The sequence below is a fragment of the Dromiciops gliroides genome, chromosome 5 (genome assembly GCF_019393635.1).
Source record: "Dromiciops gliroides isolate mDroGli1 chromosome 5, mDroGli1.pri, whole genome shotgun sequence".
NCBI classification, from domain to species: Eukaryota; Metazoa; Chordata; class Mammalia; order Microbiotheria; family Microbiotheriidae; genus Dromiciops; species Dromiciops gliroides.
Window position 1 is genome coordinate 63,694,114 of NC_057865.1, and position 22,412 is coordinate 63,716,525.

The 22,412-nt window shown below is 36.3% G+C and overlaps 1 protein-coding gene across 1 annotated transcript in view; it reads left to right on the top strand.

The window, feature by feature from the left end:
• Positions 1-22,412, top strand: part of GPR158 (G protein-coupled receptor 158) — a 441,872-nt gene that overhangs the window by 339,147 nt on the left and 80,313 nt on the right. Inside the window, 2 exon segments of the mRNA XM_043967006.1 lie at positions 22,023-22,109; positions 22,111-22,136. Coding sequence (XP_043822941.1) covers positions 22,023-22,109; positions 22,111-22,136 — 113 coding nt within the window.

Here is a 22,412-nt window from a genome sequence, read left to right on the forward strand (position 1 = left end):
ATTAATAAATGCTCTGTGTGTTTATGTATGTATGTATGTATGTATGTATGTATATATATATATATATATATATGATAGATGATTGATAGATAGATTTGGGTTTTGTATACAAAGATTCTTTTAAATCCATAAGATTACCATTAGAGAGGGTGTTAGCATTAGAGAAGCAGAAAGGACATCAGATCAAGCCTTGAGGAATACCCACACTTAAGGGCATGAGATTGCGACATGTAAAATTTAATGTGTTCACCTTTCTGTCACAAGTTTAGGGAAAATTAGCTGGGGGTTCTAATATATTTGTTACTTATAAATTAGAAGCTTTAGCATCAGTTTTGGGACATTAAGCATTTATTAAAGCACACCAAGTTTTAGTAAAAAGAGAACACCTGGGTCAGAAAGTTAAGAAAAGGCCTATCCAGCCTAGAGCTACAGCCTGGCTTGCTTCTTCCTCCAAGTCCTCTACCACAAGCCTGTTTGAGAGACAAACTGAGAGTGGAAGCTTCCTCTCAGTCTGGAGGAGAGGCAGCCCTTATACCCTGCTTCAAGATAATTGGTTAGCATCTCCCAAATCCATTGGTTCACTAGACTTGAGGGCAGTCCATGAGCAGAATGTCCTGAGGTCAGAGAACCCACCCCTTGAGAGCCAGCATCTCAGGTGGTGTGGTTTCAATCAAGTCAACTTCAAGTGAGTCAATCAGCAAAGTCAATCCAATCAATCTTAATATAATCCTCTTGAAGGGGGGGGGGGCACTCTGGCATTCCAAAACCCATTATTTTCTCACAAGATGAATAGCAAACAAGCAAAGAAGAATAGAAATAATGACCAGATAGATAACAGGATAACAGAGAAAACAGAATCACTGAAGGAAGGAGAGTATCAAGGAAGCACAGTTGATTAATGGTGTCAAAAGCTGCGGAGAAGTCAAGGAGAATGAAGACTGAGAACTGATCATAATGTTAAGCATTTAAGATATTTCTGGCAAACCTAGAGAAAACATTTTCAATAGAGTGGTGGAGTCAGAAACCTGATGGTAAGGAATTGAGAAGTGCGTGAATGTTGAGGAGATAGAGACAACAAGAGAAGATAACTCTTTCTAGGAGCTATTTCAGATGCCTTACCATCTTTGTAACCTCTGCTTCAATGAGTACATGTATACGTGTATGTGTATGTGTATACATACACATATACATAGATATATATGTGTGTATATCTCTATATGTAATGTATTGTTACATTGTTTTTAATCTCCATCAAGAATCTAGCTCCTTGTTGACAGATGCCAAAAAGAGTTGGGCAAAAATGTATTGACTTGGGAGCAGCTAGGTGATGCAGTGGATAAAGCACTGGCCCTGAATTCAGGAGGACTGGAATTCAAATTTGACCTTGGACACTTGACATGTACTAGCTGTGTGACCCTGGGCAAGTCACTTAACCCTTATTGCCCCACCGCCAAAAATATGTTCAGTTATATTAAATATATTAATGTTAAAATGCCCAAAGTAGCCATTTTAAAAGTTATGTCCAAAAATAATATGACTAAAAATCAATAACAAATATACATTTGAATAACGGTTGACGTTGGAATGAATACTATTACTTAATGCATTTTTTCACTGTTGTTTTGGAATTCTCTTTAGTACCAAGTTTCATTCCACATAAGAAAATTAGTCATATGATTTTACAATATCTTGTGCAAGTAAACATAGACCTTAGTATGCACTGCTTATACCTGGATGGAGCTCAATTTCATTGTACCTAACTAGTTTAGAGGAAATATTCATGAGGATATTATAGCCTTAGAGTGTGCGTGTATTAAACATGTAGAAATAACCATCTGCTACAGTGGCAAAGTGCCCACTCAAGTCAATTTGGCACATTTCACATTGTTCCAGACAATGATGAGCCTAGTTGGGAGCCTACATGAGAGTTCAAATGTCCTCCCTTTAGCATAATACTTCCTTGGAAACAAGGGAAACACCAACACTCAGCCTGTTATATCCTACATCCATCATGAAAAGCACAGTATGGCACTGGTCTCACACTGGTTTTTATAAGCATTTGCTGTCACTTCACTAAGCCAGATTTTTCTATGCTTCTTTTGGTCATTCCCTATACCACTAGGACATCACCAGGAACTAAAATATGCATCAATTTAACTAGAGGGTTGTATTAATTTTTTGTTTATTTCTTATTGGTTGTAGATTTTCTCTACTTTCATAATCCACAGTAATAAATATTGGCATATAATCAATAATTGCCTTCATGAAAATTGGAACACTAATGCACTGTTGGTAGAGTTATTAACTAGTCCACCCACTCTGGAAAACAATTTGGAACTACCTAAAGAATTATAAAAATGTGCATACCCTTTGACCCAGTCATCCCATTACTAGGTCTGTATCCCCAGAGAAATCACAGAATAGGAAAAAAAAAAAGACTTATTTGTACAAAAATATTTCTAGCAGCTCTTTTTTTTTTTTTTGGTGGGGCAATGAGGCTTTAGTGACTTGCCCAGGGTCACACAGCTAGTGACTGTCAAAGAGTCTAAGGCCAGATTTGAACTTAGGTCCTCCTGAATCCAGGGCCAGTGCTTTATCTACTGTACTATGTAGCTGCCCCGTAGCAGCTCTTTTTGTGGTGGTAAATAAATGGAATTTGAGGGGATGTCCATCAGTTGGGGAATGGCTGAATAACTTGTGGTATATGATTTGATAGAATACTATTGTACTATAAGAAATAATAAGCAGGATGGTTTAAGAAAAACCTGGGAAGCCTTTTATGATCTCATGAAAAGTGAAGTGAACAGAACCAGGAGAACACTGTAAACATGAACAGCAATACCGTAAGGACCTAGCTACTTTGATCAAAATGATGATCCAAGACAATTCCAAAGAATCTACAATGAAAAATGCTATTCACCTTCAGAGAGAGAACTGATTAACTCAGTGCATATTGAAATATATTTTTATAATTTATTTTCCTTGTTTTTGTGTTTTCTTTTGCAACATTGCTGATATGGAAATATGTTTTATATAACTTCACATGTATAATTGATATCAGATTGCCTTTTGAAGGAGAGGGGAGAGACAGGAGGGGGGCTAAGAATTTGGAACTCAACATTTTAAAAAATTGCCTTCATGGTAGGCCAATTTTACAAATAATTATATTAATAGTGAATTGAGATGCCCGAGTATATAATTAAATGATGTTTCTGGTATCCTTTGGACATGCAATAAAAACATTCCCAACAAATCATTTTATTTGCCTCTCCAAGGAAAACTATAAAGCCATCCTTCATTTATCTGAAACTTTCTTTTGCTCTGGTAGCATTTATAGTGAGAATTGAAAGACTGATATGATTCATTTTCTCTGGCAATATATCTATTCACTGGCCCCTGGACAAAGATCTTGGGTGTAAGAAATGAGATAGGTCAAATGTGTATAGAATATACTAAACCAAGATACCTCTGTATTATAGTTGCCTTAAGAACAGAACCAGAAGAGATGGCATGTCCCAAATAATATTTTAGACAAGGAAATTAATTATAGTTTAACAAACAGGAAATTGATCATTTCTTATGATGAGTTATTTCTGAATCAATTGTCTGTGTATAGTTAAATCATCAGCTTCTTAGAGTAAAGATCAAAATCAACACCAAATAAGAAAAAAAATTAGAAAATGCAGCATGTAAATAAAGCAATCCCAACCTGACATTAAAAAAACATGATGATACCTAAAACTGAGAAATGGCTAAAAGAACAGATATAAATGTAGACTAGAAGTATTTCCTAAGGAAGTTTAACTAACGTAAATCAATTGCCACAATGACTCAGACAACATGAAAAGTGGAGAGATATGATAATCAACAACAGCACTGTTTAGAATATAAATTCATATATAAAATCTTAGGAAAGAAGATGAAAGAAGACTATGTGCAGTATTGCCTCATAAGACAGTGAAATACCATGGAGTGACATATAAATTTACAGAAAGCTTAGGAAGAGATGTCTCATCATCTAGAGAATGTATAAATATGAAACTGGAATGAGGATACTATCTGAAAATGAAATAGATGTATCAATATCTATTTAACAACTTCTTATTCTCTTCTTATTCAGAGACAGTAGGGGTTATCTTATTTTGTACTTTAACATTATAGTTCCCCATGTACTGCATAAGAAAATAAAAATAACTGTAAATGCAACAGTGATGAGAAGAGCTAGATTAGACCAAGTATACATAGAGACAGTCCATGCTGAAAATCATATTTGACTTTGTTGAAGAATTAATTCTTAAGATATCTGAAAGAGAGGAGGATACCCAATACTTGGAAGAAAAAAATAAAACTTATGACCTCCTTTCTCACCCCATCATCCATCAATTTGAAAAATATGTTCTCTATAGCTTCATCCATGATATTGATAAAAACACCAAACACAACATGGTTAAGGACAAAATTCTATGGCCCTCCACAAAAGACCTCTCTCTTAAGTTGATCTTAATATGTGCTTTGGGGAGAGAGGAGGATTCAGTTCTAAATGTACTTGCCTGGATTATCTTTCATTTATTTCTTACCTATTTTTCAACATGGGTATCATAAAATACTTTGACATTTGGTTTGTAGAAACCCAGGTATTCTATGTCTATTTCTCTAGTTACTTTGTTCAAAACATCAATGAACTAATCTGGAATGACTTGTTCTTTATGAAACCATGCTAGCTTATAGTGATCACTACTTTCTGTTTTAATTACTCATAAGCCACTTTTTGAGAAGACATTCTCGAAATTTTCTAGAAATCAAAGGCAAGCTTACTGGCCAGTTTTCAGAATGTACCTTCTTCCTACTTTTGAAAACACACTGACTTGCTCATTTCCATTTCCATGAAAGAGAGATTTTAAGAGATCAGTATAAATTTACCATGGTTTCCTTCATCTTGATCAGAGTTCCTTGTCTCTCACTTCTGCATAGCACCAACACAGTTGAATCAAATGTCTCATTGGCCTCTGTATAAGGATAAACCCCCAAAATGCCCAAACCTAAATATGAATATCAGGGATAAGATAGGCAGAGTCTGGAAAGTGGTTAATTCATGTAAAGGGAGATTGCTCCTCCTCTTCCTCAATAGTTATTGTGGATTGAACAAGAGAATCTGGAGTAGAAGGCTAAGTAGTGGGAGGGCGAAAAATTGTATATTGAGAAAAGCTACTTGCCCTTGATCACCAAGAAGGAAATTCTGCAGAGCCTATATGGCAACCTACAGTTAAACTTAGATATTTATTTTCATATCCTTTATTTGAAGTTGAATACAGAAATGTGCCCTTTCAAAGTAGGGTGAGGTAGTGACTCAGAGGCTGAGTCAGGCTAGCAAAGCAGATTCCCTAATGATAAAAATTCCATGTTTGTTATGATAATTTGCCACTGAGAGGAAGATTTTTTAAAACATCTGGGAGAATCACCCAAAGCTTGTTCTCAAATTAAATAATGAGAAGTAAAGGTTGGGGGCAGTGAATCTTTATGGTCCTGCCATAGAAAGTGAATAAATCATATTCATTTTTCTTACTCTTGCACTAGTGGAGGGATGGTTAAGAATGGGTACCTAAGGGGGCAGCTAGATGGCACAGTGATTAAAGCACCGGCCCTGGATTTAGGAGGACCTGAGTTCAAATCCGGCCTCAGACACTTGACACTTACTAGCTGTGTGACCCTGGGCAAGTCACTTAACCCTCATTGCCTGCAAAAAACAAACAAACAAACAAAAATATCCCCCAAAACCCAAAAAGAATCGGTACCTAAATAGAGTTTCATTAATGAGCATGTTTGGTCTCTATAGTATAGAAATTCTTAACAGTTTTTGTGTCTTGGACCTTTTTGGCAGTCTAGTGAAGTCAATGAAACTCTCCTTAGGGTGATAGTTTAAAATACATAACATTTAAAAAGGAGACATTTATATTGAAACATATTTTTTAAAATTCATGGACTCTAGGTCAAAACCCCTGATAATGAAGGATATTATTTTCCAAAGAAAACATGAGAAGAAGGTTCCCTGAGAAAACGAGCCATTGAATCATAGGTATACAGAACAGACACAACGTCGGGATAGATAGAAGCATCAGGCAGTGTGGACAGAAAGACTGCACTTTATGAAATGCCTATTTTGTAATGCTTCATTTTCCCTGTTTTGGTTATCTGCACCTTTCCCACTTTTTCATCATATTTTTAAATGATATAGCCTTTCCTAATACTACAGGAATCACTGGCTGCTATTACTGGCTCTTCCTCTGGTTTGCTATGATAGACCTGTCACAAGTGGGTGTCAGCAAGACATGATGTTTCCAGGTCTGTTTTCTATTTCTGTACTAGTGCTGAAGCATGAAAAAAAATTTTTTTCTTCCCTCTTATAAGTCTTACTCCCCCTACATTGAATGTGTGGTGTTATTTCTTTCTTTTTCCTCAGAAGCTTTGAGTTATTCCAATTTGTTAAGACCTTTTCAAGTCCTTTTCCTATGTCCTGCAAATATTAATGTATTTATGCATTATATTTTTCTCCCCTTAGCATTTCTTCCAGTGAGTTTCCCTTGCCTTTAGCATGCAACCCTTCTTTCTTTGGCAATAATGATGATAATAGTGATGATAATAATAGCCAACATTTACGTAGCCTTTTATGGTTTGTAAAGCAATTAACATGCATTATCTTATCTGATCCGCCCTGTGAGGTAGATGCTATTATTATCCCCATTTCATAGATGAGGAAATTGAGCCTCAATGTGATTAAATAACTTCCCAGGGTCAAAAAGCTTGTAAGTATCTGAAGTAGGATTCAAAATAAGGTACTCTTGATTCCAAGCCTCATACTTTAGTCAATATGCCACTGAGTTGCCCCATTTAGCATTAGCTCCCTTCTCATTTAACCCTTTTCAATCATAGGTTATTTTTTCATGGTTAGACTCGCTGAAGGTTCTTCCTGCAGGCTGGGTTGGAGTACTAATGCTGAACAAACTGGATTAATTTTTAGGATGCCAGTTATTTCTAGAGTTTCTAGGATGCTACTTCTGTGCACTCACACCCCCCCCCCCCATTAAAACAATCCAGAGTAACCCATAGGCCATTGAACACAGCTAAGTGTCTTCTGGCATACTTCAACCCTGCCCGCAATTTTAAAAGGAGATCGATTTACCTAAAATTCTGCCACAACCCTTCTCCTTCCTGTTCTTTCTTTATCAAAGTTTAAACATCAATACATTAACCTAAAAGGAAAAAAAAAGACAGTTCTTCATTAGTCATTCCCAGCCCACTTTATATCATATTACTCTTCTTGTTCCATGAAGTAATATTTTAAAAATTACAGCTGATGAACCATTAATCTCTTTGGATATAACCAGACATAACTTATGTACAATAAGTCCCAGTTTATGTATGAACCATTTCATAAGACAGACTCTGTTAAAGGGGCAGAGCTTCTGTGGATTAATTTTCCTTTTATGTATTTATTGTGATCCTAATTCTGTCTCATATTGTCCTTTCCTTCAAATCATAACCCCAGAAATTAAATAGATCCTAAAATGGCAGGGTAGAAAAGTAATCCAGCTGTATTCTCTCAACATTCCCCTCCAAACAAATTTAAATAATGCCTCAAATCAATTTTTTGGAGCAGCAGAGCCAACAAAAGGTCAGGATGAGACATTTTTCTGGGCTAAGAAAATTTAGGAGGTCAGCAGAATTTTGGGACACCAAAGTTGAGATCTCCCATACATAGTGGCAACAATAGCAGCCACAGAAGCAAGTTTTAAAGTTCTCAGTCCAGAGACAGTAAGGGTGTCATAATATTGGTCAGAAAGAGACTACAGAGGACTCTTAGCTGACACTGTGTACACCTGGTTGTAATCAGCATTGATTGGCGGCAATTGTTTTGTCCATACTTGTTCTGGGTTGCAGTTCCAGGGCAGGGAGAAGTGTTGGGGATTGATCACAAGGAAGCAGGGACCCTGGTCACAGTTCCAAGACAAAGAAAATGTTAGTACTTGTGGCTGCAGGGCACCAGTGGCCCTTCCTGGGTAAAAACCAGAACGCAGACCAGGAAAGCAGTGACCACACTTCTCCAAGGATAACATCACCTTGGAAGCACCAAAAACTTTCAGAACCTCAGAACTAGCTCTGAAAACAGTAGTACAAATTGGCACAGTGCCTCCCTACCCACAGGACAGCAGAGTCTAACATCAATATAAAATTCAAAGTCAAGAAATAAGCTAAAAAAATGAGCAAACAACAACAATAACTTGACCATAAAAAGCTACTGTGGTGACAGAAAAGACCAAGACATAAACTCAGAACACAACAATGTGAAAACAACTACAAACAAAACCTCAAAGAAAAATGCTAACTGGACCCATGCCCAATAGTAATAATTCCTGGAAACATTAAAGAAAGCGATAAAAATGTAAAAATGGTAGAGGTAAAGTTGGGGAAAGAAATGAGAGCAAGGAAGGAAAATTACAAAGAGATAATTAATAGCTTGGTAAAAGAGACACCAAAAATAATGAAGAAAATAGCACTTTAAAAAACAGAATTAGCCTAATGGTAAAAGAAGTACAAAAATTCACTGAAAAAACTGAACTTTTAAAAAGCAGCATCTGGCTTTAACAAAATTTTAATAAAAATTTTATAATGTTTTATTTTATTATATATTCTATTATAATTGTATTGTATTCTATTGTTATAAAATAGAAATGTATACTTGTTCTATACAGCATTCCCTGCTACTGAGTGGTAGGGGAGTTGCAGAATTTAGATAAGACCTGTTTCCTCCCTTCATTGTATTTCAATTCTGCCAGGGAGTTTATGGCAATGCAATAAATAAGTAATGTACAATATTTCCTTAAGATATTATAGATTTGTGCTATGTAAAGCCCAAAGAAATGTTATTATCATGATGGAAGATCAGAGATTTCAGGAAGGGGGTGGCATTGGCATTGGGTTTTAAATGAGGAGTAGGAATCCAACAGGCAAAGCCAGGGGAAAAAAAACGCAGAAAAAAAAATGGAGGGAAAAAAAAAAGCCTGAAGGAGTGGCATATCCTGAGAGATCTGATAATTTGGCTGAAGTATAATCCACACCTTTTGGAGCAACATCATATGTGATAATACTGGAAAATTAGGGGGAGTTCCAGATTATAAAAAGTTGGGCAAAGGAATTTGAATTTTTTTCTAGGGCACTGTAGAGTCAAAGAAGACTTTTTTTTAGTAGAGGAATGACATAACCAGATTTAAGCAATGGTGACATAAAAGATGATTTGGAGAAAGAACAATAGTTACATAATGCTTTAAGGTTTACAAAGGACTTTCCATATGTATTATCCCATTTGATTCTTTCAACAACCCTTTGGGAAACTGAGTCTGGGAGAAGTTGTAACTTATTCAACATCATATAGCTAGTAAGCATCTGAGGCAGAATTTGAACTCAGGTCTTGCTGACTATGTTGCGAACTGATTAGAAATGAGAGAAAAGGGAGAATGAAAAGACAAAGATAAGTCCAAAGTTTCAAACATGAGATTCTATTGTAACTTAGTGGACTTGACTTGGAGTTACAAGTCTTAGGTTTGGAATTTGGCTTTCTGCTTCTTGCCCATATGATCCTGGGCAAGTTCATTTTATTTTGTTTGATTTTTGTTTGTTTATTTTTTGCAAGTTCATTTTATTTTCCTGGATCTCTTTCTCAGTCCATAGCTTTAGAGTAGCTAATTCCTAAATTTCCCTAAGGTTCTCCTATTGTCCTTTGATTTGCCAATACAGAGGACATTGCTTACCTTTGAGACAGTTGTTAAAGTAATATGATGCCAAGACTTCAAGGGCTTGAGGACACAATCAATAGATGGTGACAAAATGGAGGACTTGGGGTTTAGCAACTTTTCCCAAGGACTTTAACTTTTCTAGGCCTCAGCTTCCTTATGTCTAAAATGAGAAGTTTAGGCTTAAATGACCTCTGATCCTTCCAGCTCTGGATCTATGACAATAGGTACCTAATAAGTGCATAAGTGACCCATCTAAGACTGTATATATCTAGTCAAGTGACTTGTACCTAGAAGACTTAAAAAAAATTCATTTTTGTTGGAGGAGGGCCAGGATCATCTTTATAGCAAGATAATTGGAGTGATTGGTGCTAAAACCTTGAACAACTATCTGCCCTTTGGAGATTTTAATTAAGTTGTGTTTGATATATATATATACACACACACACACATATACATGCATGTATATATGTGTGTTTATATATACATATATACACACAGAATATTTATATTTATATATACACACATACACATATACATGCATGTATATATGTGTTTATATATATATAAATCCCCCAAATGATAAGGGAAAGGGATGTGAGGTGGAGAGGATCATTATGAGTTAGGTTCAAATATGTATTGAGAGTTAGGATAATGACATACAATTTTGCAGGTGATAGTAACAGGGATATGGAAAGGATGGAATTCTTTCTCCTATTTCTTATTTCCATTGGCTTTAGGGATGTGAGTGGTAACTAAATATTTTCATACATTTAAAAGGAGAGTCCCTGCCTTCTTCTCTACAAAAGGATAGTAATAACTCTGCTTCTGCTACCAGGAAACTTAGTGTTCTCTGTGTTCTCCAATCCATTCCCCTTCTTTTTTTTTTCTTTTTGAGGCAATTGGGGTTAAGAGACTTGCCCAGGGTCACACAACTAGTAAATGTTTGATGCCAGATTTGAACTCAGGTACTTTTGACTCTGGGGCCAATACTTTATTGCACCACCTACCTCCTCTCATTCCCCTTTTTTCAATGGATGATATGCCAACCTCAGTCATAGAAGAAAATTTGTAGACTTTTAGATCCAGAGACAACTGTAGAGATCAAATGATACAATATTTTTCATTTTAGGAACCAGCAAATCGAGTCTCAAAGAGGTTAAGGCATTTGTCTAAAGTCATACAATGAGAGATTAGAAAGCTATTCTTTTAATTCCTGGCTTTTCATTTTTCCCACAACACTACTGAAAAGGCATATAGCCAATCCTTGAAAGGATTCCCTTTCTGTCCTGCCCCTTAATTTTAAGAATACCCATCCAATTTGAATGTAACATTCCCAGGTAGTCCACATATTTAGAAGGGAGGTAACATAGGTTGATAATTTTTTTTAAATAGCAAAGCCCAAAATTTGTCCTTTTCATTCCCTTTAAATTGCTTGTCACAATCTATTCCTTATCTTAGGCCCTCAAGAACCATGTTCTCTACCTCCTTTGGGTTATGTGTGTAGGGGACAGATAGATACAGTGCCACATGTGGAGTCTGGAAGACCTGACTTTAAATCTGGCCTCAGACACCAGCTGTATGACCTTGGACAAGTCATTTTACCTCTGCTTGCCTCAGTTTCCTCATCTGTAAAATGAGGCTAATAATAGTAGTTACCTCTCAGGGTTGTTGTGAGGATAAAATGAGATAATAATTGTAAAGCACTCGGCACAGTGACTAACACATAGTAAGTGCTATCTAAATATAAACTATTATTATTATTATTATTATTAATCCTCCGATGCTTTAAAGGTAGTATGGTGGAAAGAACACTGGAGCTGGAGTCAATGAACCTAGGTTCAAGTCCTGCTTCTGATACTTCTCTAGCTGTAAGGAACTAGGTCTGGCTCCACAGGAACTGGGATGTGGCATCCACTTCCTCTGTGGAAGGGGCCCATCTGCTCTGGACTGAGGTACACAGTCCAGACTGGGTTCAGATATGGGGTATCCTGTTATACAATGAGAAGGGGCTAGGCTCCTTTCCTCACTTACTTCAGTTCATAAGTTCCCAACACTGGAGCAGCAGAAAAATAATTATTTAAAATTTGGGGTTTTGCTCACATCTATTGTTCTCTCCAAAGTGGGAAGTTAAAGGATACTCAATGTACAATACAAATTGGGTATTTTACAGGTATCTATTCCAATACACAGAAGAAATGTAAAACAGGGAAGACAGGATGAATTTGGGAGAATAATTTAAAACAGAATTCAGAAATTTGACCTCTAAGGATTAGAAATTTATATATATATATTATATATATATATATATATATGTAAGTATAATTTATAAATATATTATAAGTAACTAACAAGGACTTATACATAACCAATTGTATTGTAAACTGGGATGTCAGTACTTAAGCCTCAATAGAACATAAACCAATTTGCAGGACAGCTGATTATATGTTTTACATTTCCCCTTGGCTCTGTGCAATTCAAACATGGCTGTTGGTAAAAAAAAAGGTCAAGGCTGTGGCCAATGCTCTTATTACTGGTGATTATCTTCTCTGATGAGGAAAAGTTCCTTCAATAGCAGGCAGCTTCACTCAGTGATCTCAGGATGTCTAAACCTCTTGAACTAACAAGGTCTCAAGACATCCACATTGATGTTGATCATTGTATCATTAACCCAAGAGTAGGAATACCAAATGAAAAGGCAGCCACAGGCATAGACAAAAGCTTGGTTCATTGAATCATGTTCTGTATAGGACCTGCACTGAGTAGGAGGAAAGAGAAGAGTTCATTTTCATATCTGACTAATAGGGACTCTAGAAACAGACACACAACACGGGAGAGTCAAAACAAGGAGAGGGAAATAGAAGATGTCACTTCTTTGAAAAGATCCAGCTAGTCATCAGCTCCTTGGCTCAGCCAGTAGTGAAGGGATTTCTTTTAAATGTGTTGCTTCAAATCACTTTGTCTTCAGCTCCAGGGGGTGGAGGGAGGGTTCCTTGCCCTCTATTTGCTCCAAATGTTTAGTTGCTCTTGAATTTTCAGGAATTTTCAGGAGAGACTGAGTGTATCTCCTGGGATGTCCCCATAAGCCAGTTTAAAACCAACTGTCAGTGCCTCAGTATGCATTTATTAAATGCTTCCTATATACCAGTTACTGTGGCTAAGCACAGGAAAATATGGTCTCTGCCTCTGAGAAGCTTACTACCTACTCGTGTGACCTGAACAAGTAATTTAACCTCTCTAAGCCTCTGTTTCATCATTTGGAATTTGGAGAAGTTGGACTGTATGGTCCCTGAGTTTGCTTCAGATCTAGATATATGATCCCCCAACCCCAGATCCTAAAGAACTAGACAGCTTTCAAAGTTCCATTTGGTAAGAATCCATCCATCAAGTACCATAATCAAAAGAGGCGACTCTTGGGGGCAGCTAGGTGGTGCAGAGGATAAAAACCAGCACTGGATTCAGGAGGACCTGAGTTCAAATCTGGACTCAGACACTTGACACTTACTAGCTGTGTGACCTGGGCAAATCACTTAACCCCAATTGCTTCACCAAAAACAAAACAAAACAAACAAACAAACAAACGAAAAAAGAGGCAACTCTTAGCAGCCCCTGGTTCACTCAAGACCTACTCCCTTTGCCCAGTATGCCTTCAAATTAATAGCTAAAAATTATTTTCCTAGGATCTTCTGGTTGAAAACTAGGAGCCTGTAACAACTTCTAAATTTCACTTTATATAAAAGTGGTGCAATTTACAACCAGTTTCATTCAACAGAGACACATCACTTTAGGAACTATTAGAAAAGTAGAGGTGTTTGGCAGGCTCCATTCCATGAATTCCCTACCTGGCTCCTTAAAATAAGAGAACTAAATGAAAAACTCTACAGTTGTTTGAAAAACAATACGAACTAACAGGACAAAATAATCTCGTGATGTGCTAAGCCCCTGGACTCCTTTTTTTTCCTAGGCATCCCTCATCTTGAAGCTCCCAGATAATGTTCCTTTCTTGCCAATGAAAAGTGATAATACTGTTTAATTGCATGTCTCCAGGCCCGTGTCTACACTGGAACACTTTATTGCTCTACTTAGAAAATTTCCTTATTTCACTGTTGTAGAAAAACCTAATGGTCTTTGCTTCTAGATTCTTCTTCCTCAGTGATTGTGCTCAGAGTCAAAGCAGACTTCAAAAACCAACTTAAAAACACTACACTTTTGTAACTGGGGGTGAAAGTGTAGTTCAGATTTATCCTCGGGAGAATCAAAAATTTAGAGCAAGGAACATGAGATGATATCCCTAGCCCTTGATTTAATTTTCTCCATGCCAAAAAAATTGTCTGAAAATGTAAGTCTGCAACTCAATTTCTGCTATTAAAGTTGAGAGTGACTTGTGAATATTTGTGATAAACATATACATTTATGTTTATATACATACTTGTGCATTTGTCTGTGTATATACAGGCATACACATATAATACACATATGTAAATCATACATGCATGTGTTCATCCAGTACATTTGTATTTGTGTGTGTGTTTGAATCTAACTAAAAAATTCAATATAGACACTTAGACACATTAGTCTTTAATTCTGAAATCTCATTCTTAGAACTAATGGCTCAGAACCTAGACATATTTCAAGGTCTTAGTAGGTGATTCTTCAACTCTTTTCAGGAAAGAATTAATTACCAACACTTGGGGAATCCATTCTTTCTCCAGTCCACCAGCATTTTCTCTCTCTGTTTCCCTCTCACATTCTCCTGTCCACTCTTTTGTGTTCATTCTCTCTCTCTCTCTCTCTCTCTCTCTCTCTCTCTCTCTCTGTCTCTCTCTGTCTCTGTCTCTGTCTCTCTGTCTCTCTCTCCCTCTCCCCCTCCCCCTCTCTTTCTCCCTCTCCCTCACCTTCCAGAATTTCTTTTTTAACAAAACAAGTCATTTATGCCTTTATTTTTCTTCCATACTTAGGAACCCTCTTAGGAAAACTGAATAATATAGCATTGCATGTGCATTCTAAAGCTCCCAGGTTATAATATTTTATAGCTATTATTACTATTTAGCGTTGAAAGAGCAAATGAAGGTATATCTCTTTTGAATCCAGCCCTTTGTGTGTATATATGTATACACACATGCATATATAAACATACATACGTACACATATACGCACATATACATTAACATACACACATACATGCATATATATATGAAATCAGCTCTTCCTGTGAAAGAATTATAGTATATAAAATCAATCAGATCAGGGACTCCCTTCATCCTTCTTTTCTCTTTCTGGCTCTTTTTCTTCTACTGTCTTCACGTAGTCACTTCTTCCACTCATTTCTTCTCCTGTTTCTCCTCCTCATTCCTCCTTCATTCTTTTATATCCTTTTATCATTGATTCCTCCCTGCCTCTCATTTAACATTTTGCAAAGCTTCACAAAGTTGTCATAATTCTGCCATCCAATGCAATGGGTCTTAAAGACAAATAATTTTCTTTCACCTGAAAGCTACTTCTGTGGCCTCAAAGTAGCAGTGAACCAATACAAGCTGAGCAGTAAGACCCTCATAGAATGATCCCAAATAGTGAGCCTCAGATCCAAGGTATCTATACAATTAGTTTTCCCTTATTGAATTAACTAAAATCTGAGTTACTTCTTGAGAAATACTCATAGGGTCACATCATTGTGCAAGGAATTAAGGGGTCACAAATAAGATTAAGACAAAAGCTCCCTTTAGGAGCTTATGCACTTGAGGAATGATAACAATAATATTCCAGCCTCGGACATACACTAGGGCAAGTCACTTAACCCCTGATTGCCTTAATCCACTGGAGAGGGAAATAACAAACCACACCAGTACCTTTGCCAAGAAAACCCTACAGACAGTATAATTGATGGGGTTATGAAGAATCAGACACAACTGAATGACTCAACAATAACAACGTCATTATGTAATAATGTCATAGTATAAATTAATCTAGGTCATTGGTGTAAAATGATTAACATAATGAAATATATTAAAATGAAATATAATATAATACAATGTAATATAGTATAGCACATGATTAATATAATATGATATAAAGTCCCATATAACTAATAGATTGTATAGATTAACTTCTATAGATTTGTATATTGTACAATATGTTAATATATTATGTCACTTGGTATTTATATAGGACTTTAAGGTTTATAAAACACATCTGTTACCTTATTTGATCCTTACAACAGTCCTGAGAGATAAGTATCATTATTATTCCTATTTTACAGATGAGGGAACTGAGATTGAGTGAGGAATATACAAAGGCAACTTTGTATAGGTGCTCAGTAAATGCTTATTGATGGAATGATTGTTAGTTTCTTATGCCTACAGCCAGTCACTTATTTTCTTTTGTGATTTCTACCTACAGGTTTTCAAAGTCTTCTTCCTCCCCTTGTAGAATTAATTCTGGGATTAATGCCAACATCTTTGATAGACTATCTCTAGAAAATTAAGGGAAAATAATATATAATAGGATTACTAAGAATGTTATTCTTGGAGTGTCCTGGGCTACACAGCTAGTAAATATCTAAGGGGGCATTTGAACCCAGGCCTTACCAACTCTACACACACTCTATCTACAGCACCAATCGGCAATCTCTAGACACGTACCTATCTGTATTACAATACAAAGTAGTGGGTGTTAAGTGGTAAAGTCATGTGAGTTTAATGGAAGGAAGAAAAATTTTCTGGCTAGAGTAATCAAAAGATAATTCACAGGGAAAATGGAATGTAATTAATAACAATACTTTTCAGAGTAAACCAAACCAAAAACTCGCATACACTTAAGTATGTTCCATTTCACTAAATGCTCAATAATGTCTATCAATAGGCTATTTCCATTGATTTAAAAAAAATTCTACCTGCTTCTTTAGAAGCTCTTTCCTACAGGGAGTGAAGCATGAGCTGATTTTCAGAGTCTCTTTTTTCTAGGTCTGCCCATACTTTTCTTCTCCTACCAAAAGTTTTCATCTTTTCCTTCCCTTCTTGATGATCTTCTGTTTCTTCCAACCTGGTATTTCTTACTGAATGAGAAGCTCATCAATTTACTTATGAGCAACACAAGAGGAATATAACACAACTTACTTTCTCTAAATCCTTCATAGTCCTTCTTTCTTCCCCTTCCATTTAAGGGGCAGCTCGATGGCACAGTGGATAAAGCACTAGCCCTGGAGTCAGAGGACCTGATTTCAAATTTTACCTCAGACACATACTGTGTGACCCTGAGAAAGTCACAACCCTAATTGCCAAAAATATACTGGGCATCTCTAGTTGTCCTGATATATATCTCACTACTGTACCCATATGGCTCTGGAGGAGAGAGTGAGGCTGTGACTTTGCACAGCCCTCCCTCACTTAAATCCAATTCACTGCAAGTCATGACATCACCCTGATGTCATGGTCCTTTTTCAGAAAGAAGGGCAAACAAGAACAACAAGTCCTTTAGCATCAAACAGAAGCAACACAGTGTAGTAGATTGAAAGCTGACATTGGGGTTAGGAAGACTTGGGTTCAAATCTTTCCTCTGACCTACAATAACTTTCTGACTATGGGCAAGTCATTGAATCTCTCAGTGCTCCATGGCATCTCTAAGGTTATAGGTCACAAGCTAACTGCCAATTTGCATCTGTGAAAACACATTTCACTCTAGGAGTTCCTATAGAGATTAAATCCCTAATTTCCACAAAAATTAAAAAAAAAAACAATAGATATGTGACTTTCAGAGCCTCTAAATAAAGCCAAACAAATGAGAAATATAGTTGTTATATTAAAACTGAATAATATTAGGAAAAAGATTATAACTTGTTCATTGAAGGTGATTAATATTAACAAGTTTCTAGGAATTCTTGATTTAACCCAAATGATCAAGTTAGAAGAATTTTAAAATATAGAAATAAAATCTGTATTTTAGGCTTTTTTTTTTAAATAAAGGATCTGAACATAGAAGTTGAGTGATTTGGAGCCTTGGGGTATACGAAGGCAACTTTATGTAGGTGCTTAATAAATGCTTGTTGATGGATTGATTGTCAGTTTCTTATGCCTAGAGCCCAATCTTTGATCTTCTTTTGTGATCTCTACCTACAGGTTTCCCAAGTCTTTCTCCTCCCCCCTTGTAGAGTTAATTCTGGGATTAATGCCAAAATCTTTGATAGAAAATTAAGGGAAAATAATATATAATAGAATTACTAGGAATGTCATTCACGGTATGTCCTTGGACTCAGGGGAATGACTTCATCTGTAAAATTGATTTTTGTTGTTTAGTTGTTTTAGTCATGCCTGACTCTTGGTGATCCTAGGCTTATACTGCTAATAAGTGTCTGATTCCAGATTTGGACTAGGGAAGATGAATCTTCCTGATTCCAGACCTGATACTCTATCTGCTGTGCCACTAGCTGCCCATAAAAGAGCTAGTGTATATTTATATACTTTTAATATATTTTAAAATATATTTTATACTATTATATTATTTATTATTTAAAATAGATTTACTATATACTTGTTACATATATTTTTAATAAACCCCCCAAATAATCATTTCTACATATTTTCCCTATGTGGTATGTGACCATGTTATGTGACCCTGGGCAAATCACTTAACCCTGTTTGCCTGTTTCCTCATCTATAAAACGAGCTAGAGAAGAAAGGCATGTCACTCTAGTATCTTTGCCAAGAAAATCCAAATGGGTCATGAAGAGTTAGACCTGACTGAAAATTACTCAGCAAAAGATCATATTTCCCAATTCTATTTCATTTAACTTAATATACATACTCATGATATAAAAACAATTTAAATAACTGTCATCCCTGTAGTAGAGAGAGTCTATTTTCTTGCTATGACAATGTTTTAGACAACTCTGCTGAGATTTATCTCACTGGCCCCTCAAAGATTTCCTGTCAAACTAATCAGGGCTTTTGTTCAAAATTTAACCAAGGAACATCCATTGAACACTGACTGTTTGGTGGATATTATGTACTGTAGGGGGACACAATGAAGGTGAAGGTACTGTTCTTGTCTTCAGAGAGCTATCAGTCTAGTTGGGAGAGATGACCTACCTACAATGCAGAAAATATGGAGGGAATATTTGCAAAGCGATGTAAAACTATAGGGAGGGTTCTGTTTATTCGTAAGCTGTGAGGATATAGCCTGAGAGAAAACTAAGTAGACATGGGTCAGTTTGGTTGAATCATGGAAGGCTTTCTAGGGAAGGCTAGTCTTGAACCAGTTACCGAAGTGGTAAATAAATTTTAGGAGAGAGCTAGACAATAGGAGACATTCCAGATATAGCAAACGATTGAGAAGAACAAGCCACGCAGGATAAAGAGTGGTGAAGAAGTTGAGTTGGATAGGGAAAATGGGCCTCATTGAGAAGTAATTGTTAAATGGTTTAAGGATTTAAAGGGTTGGATGGTAGGGGAGGAGAGAAAAATAAATTTCTGTTCATCAAAAAGCAATTAAAAGTAGAGAGGTAAGGGGTCCTAGAGATGTGGAATGTTACATTTCAGATAAGTTTACAACATTGTTAGTTTTTCTGGTTTTATTTTTGTAATAAGCCTGTCTCATATAGACAGACACACATGTATGTATGTATGTATACATGCCTGCATATGTGTATGAGAGGTTGGCCACTCTGGCACTCTTCAGAGAGGGTGTAATGGGATACTATATCTATTTGCTCTCAAATGTTATTTTTCTAGAGGATATAATTTTAAGGTTCAAGTTAAGCTACAAATTATTATTTATTAATGGGGAAAGGGAGGACCCAAAGCTCTATATCCAAGGCTTGTCTTCCTTCCCCCTAAATAACAGTTTCACAATGGACACACGTTGGAAATATTAACATTTAATATTTTTATCCATATCTTTTTGTATCCAAGTCAATAGCAAAAAGAGAAATCAGAGAAAGTATACATATGAGAATATATGTCTGTGTATATATGTATGTATATACAAGTATGTATGTATGTTTATATAGAATGAAAGCATTCTCTCATTGGGAGCAAGGTACGTCAACTCAACCAAGAGAGTCCCAGATCTCACCCAAAGTAGACATTCCTTGAAGTCTTTAGTATAGCAAACTGGGGCTAGAGACATGGAGATTTCCAGTTCCTCTCCTTTTTGCTTCTGCTCAAAGGTTAGAATTCTCCATCTTCTCTCTTAAACCTGCAAGCCAGAAAAACCTGAAGAGATCTCTCCTTCCTTTTGCTCCACCCACCCCACCCTTCCCATGGGCATAGGACAATTATCTCCACCAATATGGAGAGAGTCGTGTGCCAATGGGCATTGGAGTTTGGGTTACATATTGTTACAAGAGACCTCCCATAGAATAAGGGTAATCTGTAGATGTTTGCAAAGTAATTTTTGTTTAAAGGAAAAAGGACCTGGTTGGGTGGATTGGTAGAGACATGTCAAGAAAATAAGAAATGAAGTATAGAAATATCTCTTTCAAATGTTCCCTCTGCTAAAGCACTACTAAAATTTCTTTAATTAAAAGAAAGCTTTTTTTCAGCATTTTTTAAAGTAGCTGAGAGAGATGGAATCAATATCCATTGACTCAGATTGTTAACTCCTCTGCAGTTTATAATATTATAGAATTGCTAGGGACACTAAGTGGTTAAATGACTTTCCTAAGGTCACACAGCTAGTGTGTTTCAGAGGCAAAATTTGAACTTAGGTCCTTCTGATTTTAAGGCTGATGCTCTGTCTTCTATGCCATCATTAACTCACAGACATAACATGTAGGTATTAACACAGGTAAATACAGATAAAGATATAGTTGTAGATATAGATGTAGACATATATATATATATATAAATATATAAACAGATATAGATTATTCCTCAGGATTGTTTCCTTGAGTTGCCTAACTCTGTGATCCTTCAACTATTATGGGGATATTTTATACATATTGTGGACAGTACCCTCTAGTGTTTTGTAAGATTATGTTGTTTTGTAAGATTTTCTTAGATAAGATGTATAACTTGTCTTCCAAGTTAGACTGATTTCACTTTGAAGGTAAAACTTACACCTTCAATTTAATTTGTTTCTCTTATAACACTTAACATGGGTCTGATAATAAACTAAAATTCTCTTGTCTAAGTGAATTCCAGCTAACCTGAGTCTAATCACAATGTAGTCATGACAAATCTCAAAGATCTTTACCAAGTTGTAGAGATGTTATGATCTGTTGGTATTTGGTAGAGGGTGTACCCAAACTAATAAAGTTATAAATCCTTCATCATCAAATTTTAGAACCGAATACAGTGAGAGGTACATAACGATCTCTTTGTCTTTGAACCCTTCTCTGTCTCTCCCACTCTGTCTGTGAGTCTCATATTCATACAGGTGATAATAATTATAGCTGACATCTGTGTCATGTTTTAAGGTTGGAAAGCATTTTATCTCATTTCATGATATGTTCCTTATCATAGCAAACCTGTGAAATAATTAAAGCAAGCAAGCAACAAACATTTATTAAGTGCAACTTCATTCCAGCACTGGAATTGTTGTTGTTGTCATTCCCATTTTGCAGATGAGAAAACTGAGTCCTGGGAGGTTAAGAGACTTGTCCCTTGAGGGCAGTTAGGTGGCACAGTGGATAAAGCACTGGCCCTGGATTCACGAGGACCTGAGTTTTAAATGTTGGCCTCAGACACTTGACACTAGCTGTGTGATACTGGGCAATCTCACTTAATCACGCTCATTAACCTGAAAAAAAAGAGAGAGACAGAACAGAGACAGTACAGACAGAGAGACAGAGTATAGAGAGACACACAGAGAGATGAGAGAGACAGACAGACAGACTTGTTCCCTTGTTAGATAAATTATAACTAGCAGGCAAGTATCTGAGCATGAATCTCTCTAGACTGAAAGTCTAGTCCAGATTCAATGCTGCTTTCTATTCTACTGCTCCAGAGAGTTGCTGAAAGAACTTTGCTAAACTTGGGGACTTAGATGTGAACTGACAGGCAATAAGGAGCCACCACTAGCTTCTTGAACAGGGATTGTGAATGATTAAAATGATACTTGAAAGAGATTATCTTGATAGCTGCATGTAAGATTTGAGTCTGAAGTGCTATTGATTTCAATTGCAGATTCTCATCTAAGACATTACATCGTGGCTTATTGATTCTTGTGGCCAGACCATCAGCCTTTTTCTTTCCATTACATAATTGATCTGAAGGTCTGATCTTTCTCTTTTTTCCCCCATAGGTTATCATTTTATATTTTGAGCACAGGCACATTTCGCTCGCACTCCTCTAAGATGGGTTCGCTCTTCTGGGCTTTGCTACTGTTTATTGGAACTGTGACTCTCAAGCTTCACAGGTTATTTCAAATTTTATTACTTTCCCCTGCTGTGGGAGGATCCCAGTGCCTTATTTCAGTATGGATTGGAAACTGATTTTGCTATCTAACTATTATAGTGTCATGAATTTAAATGATGACTTGATTCATTTTCATTCAAGCTTTTCTGATGAAAATAACAGCAGAATATAACAAAAATCTCCCTAGGCAGTATTTTTGTGTGAATATTTACTAAAATGGATGCATATATAGTGAAGGTATGAGACTCTAGAGTCATCTAATCTAATCTCCTCATTT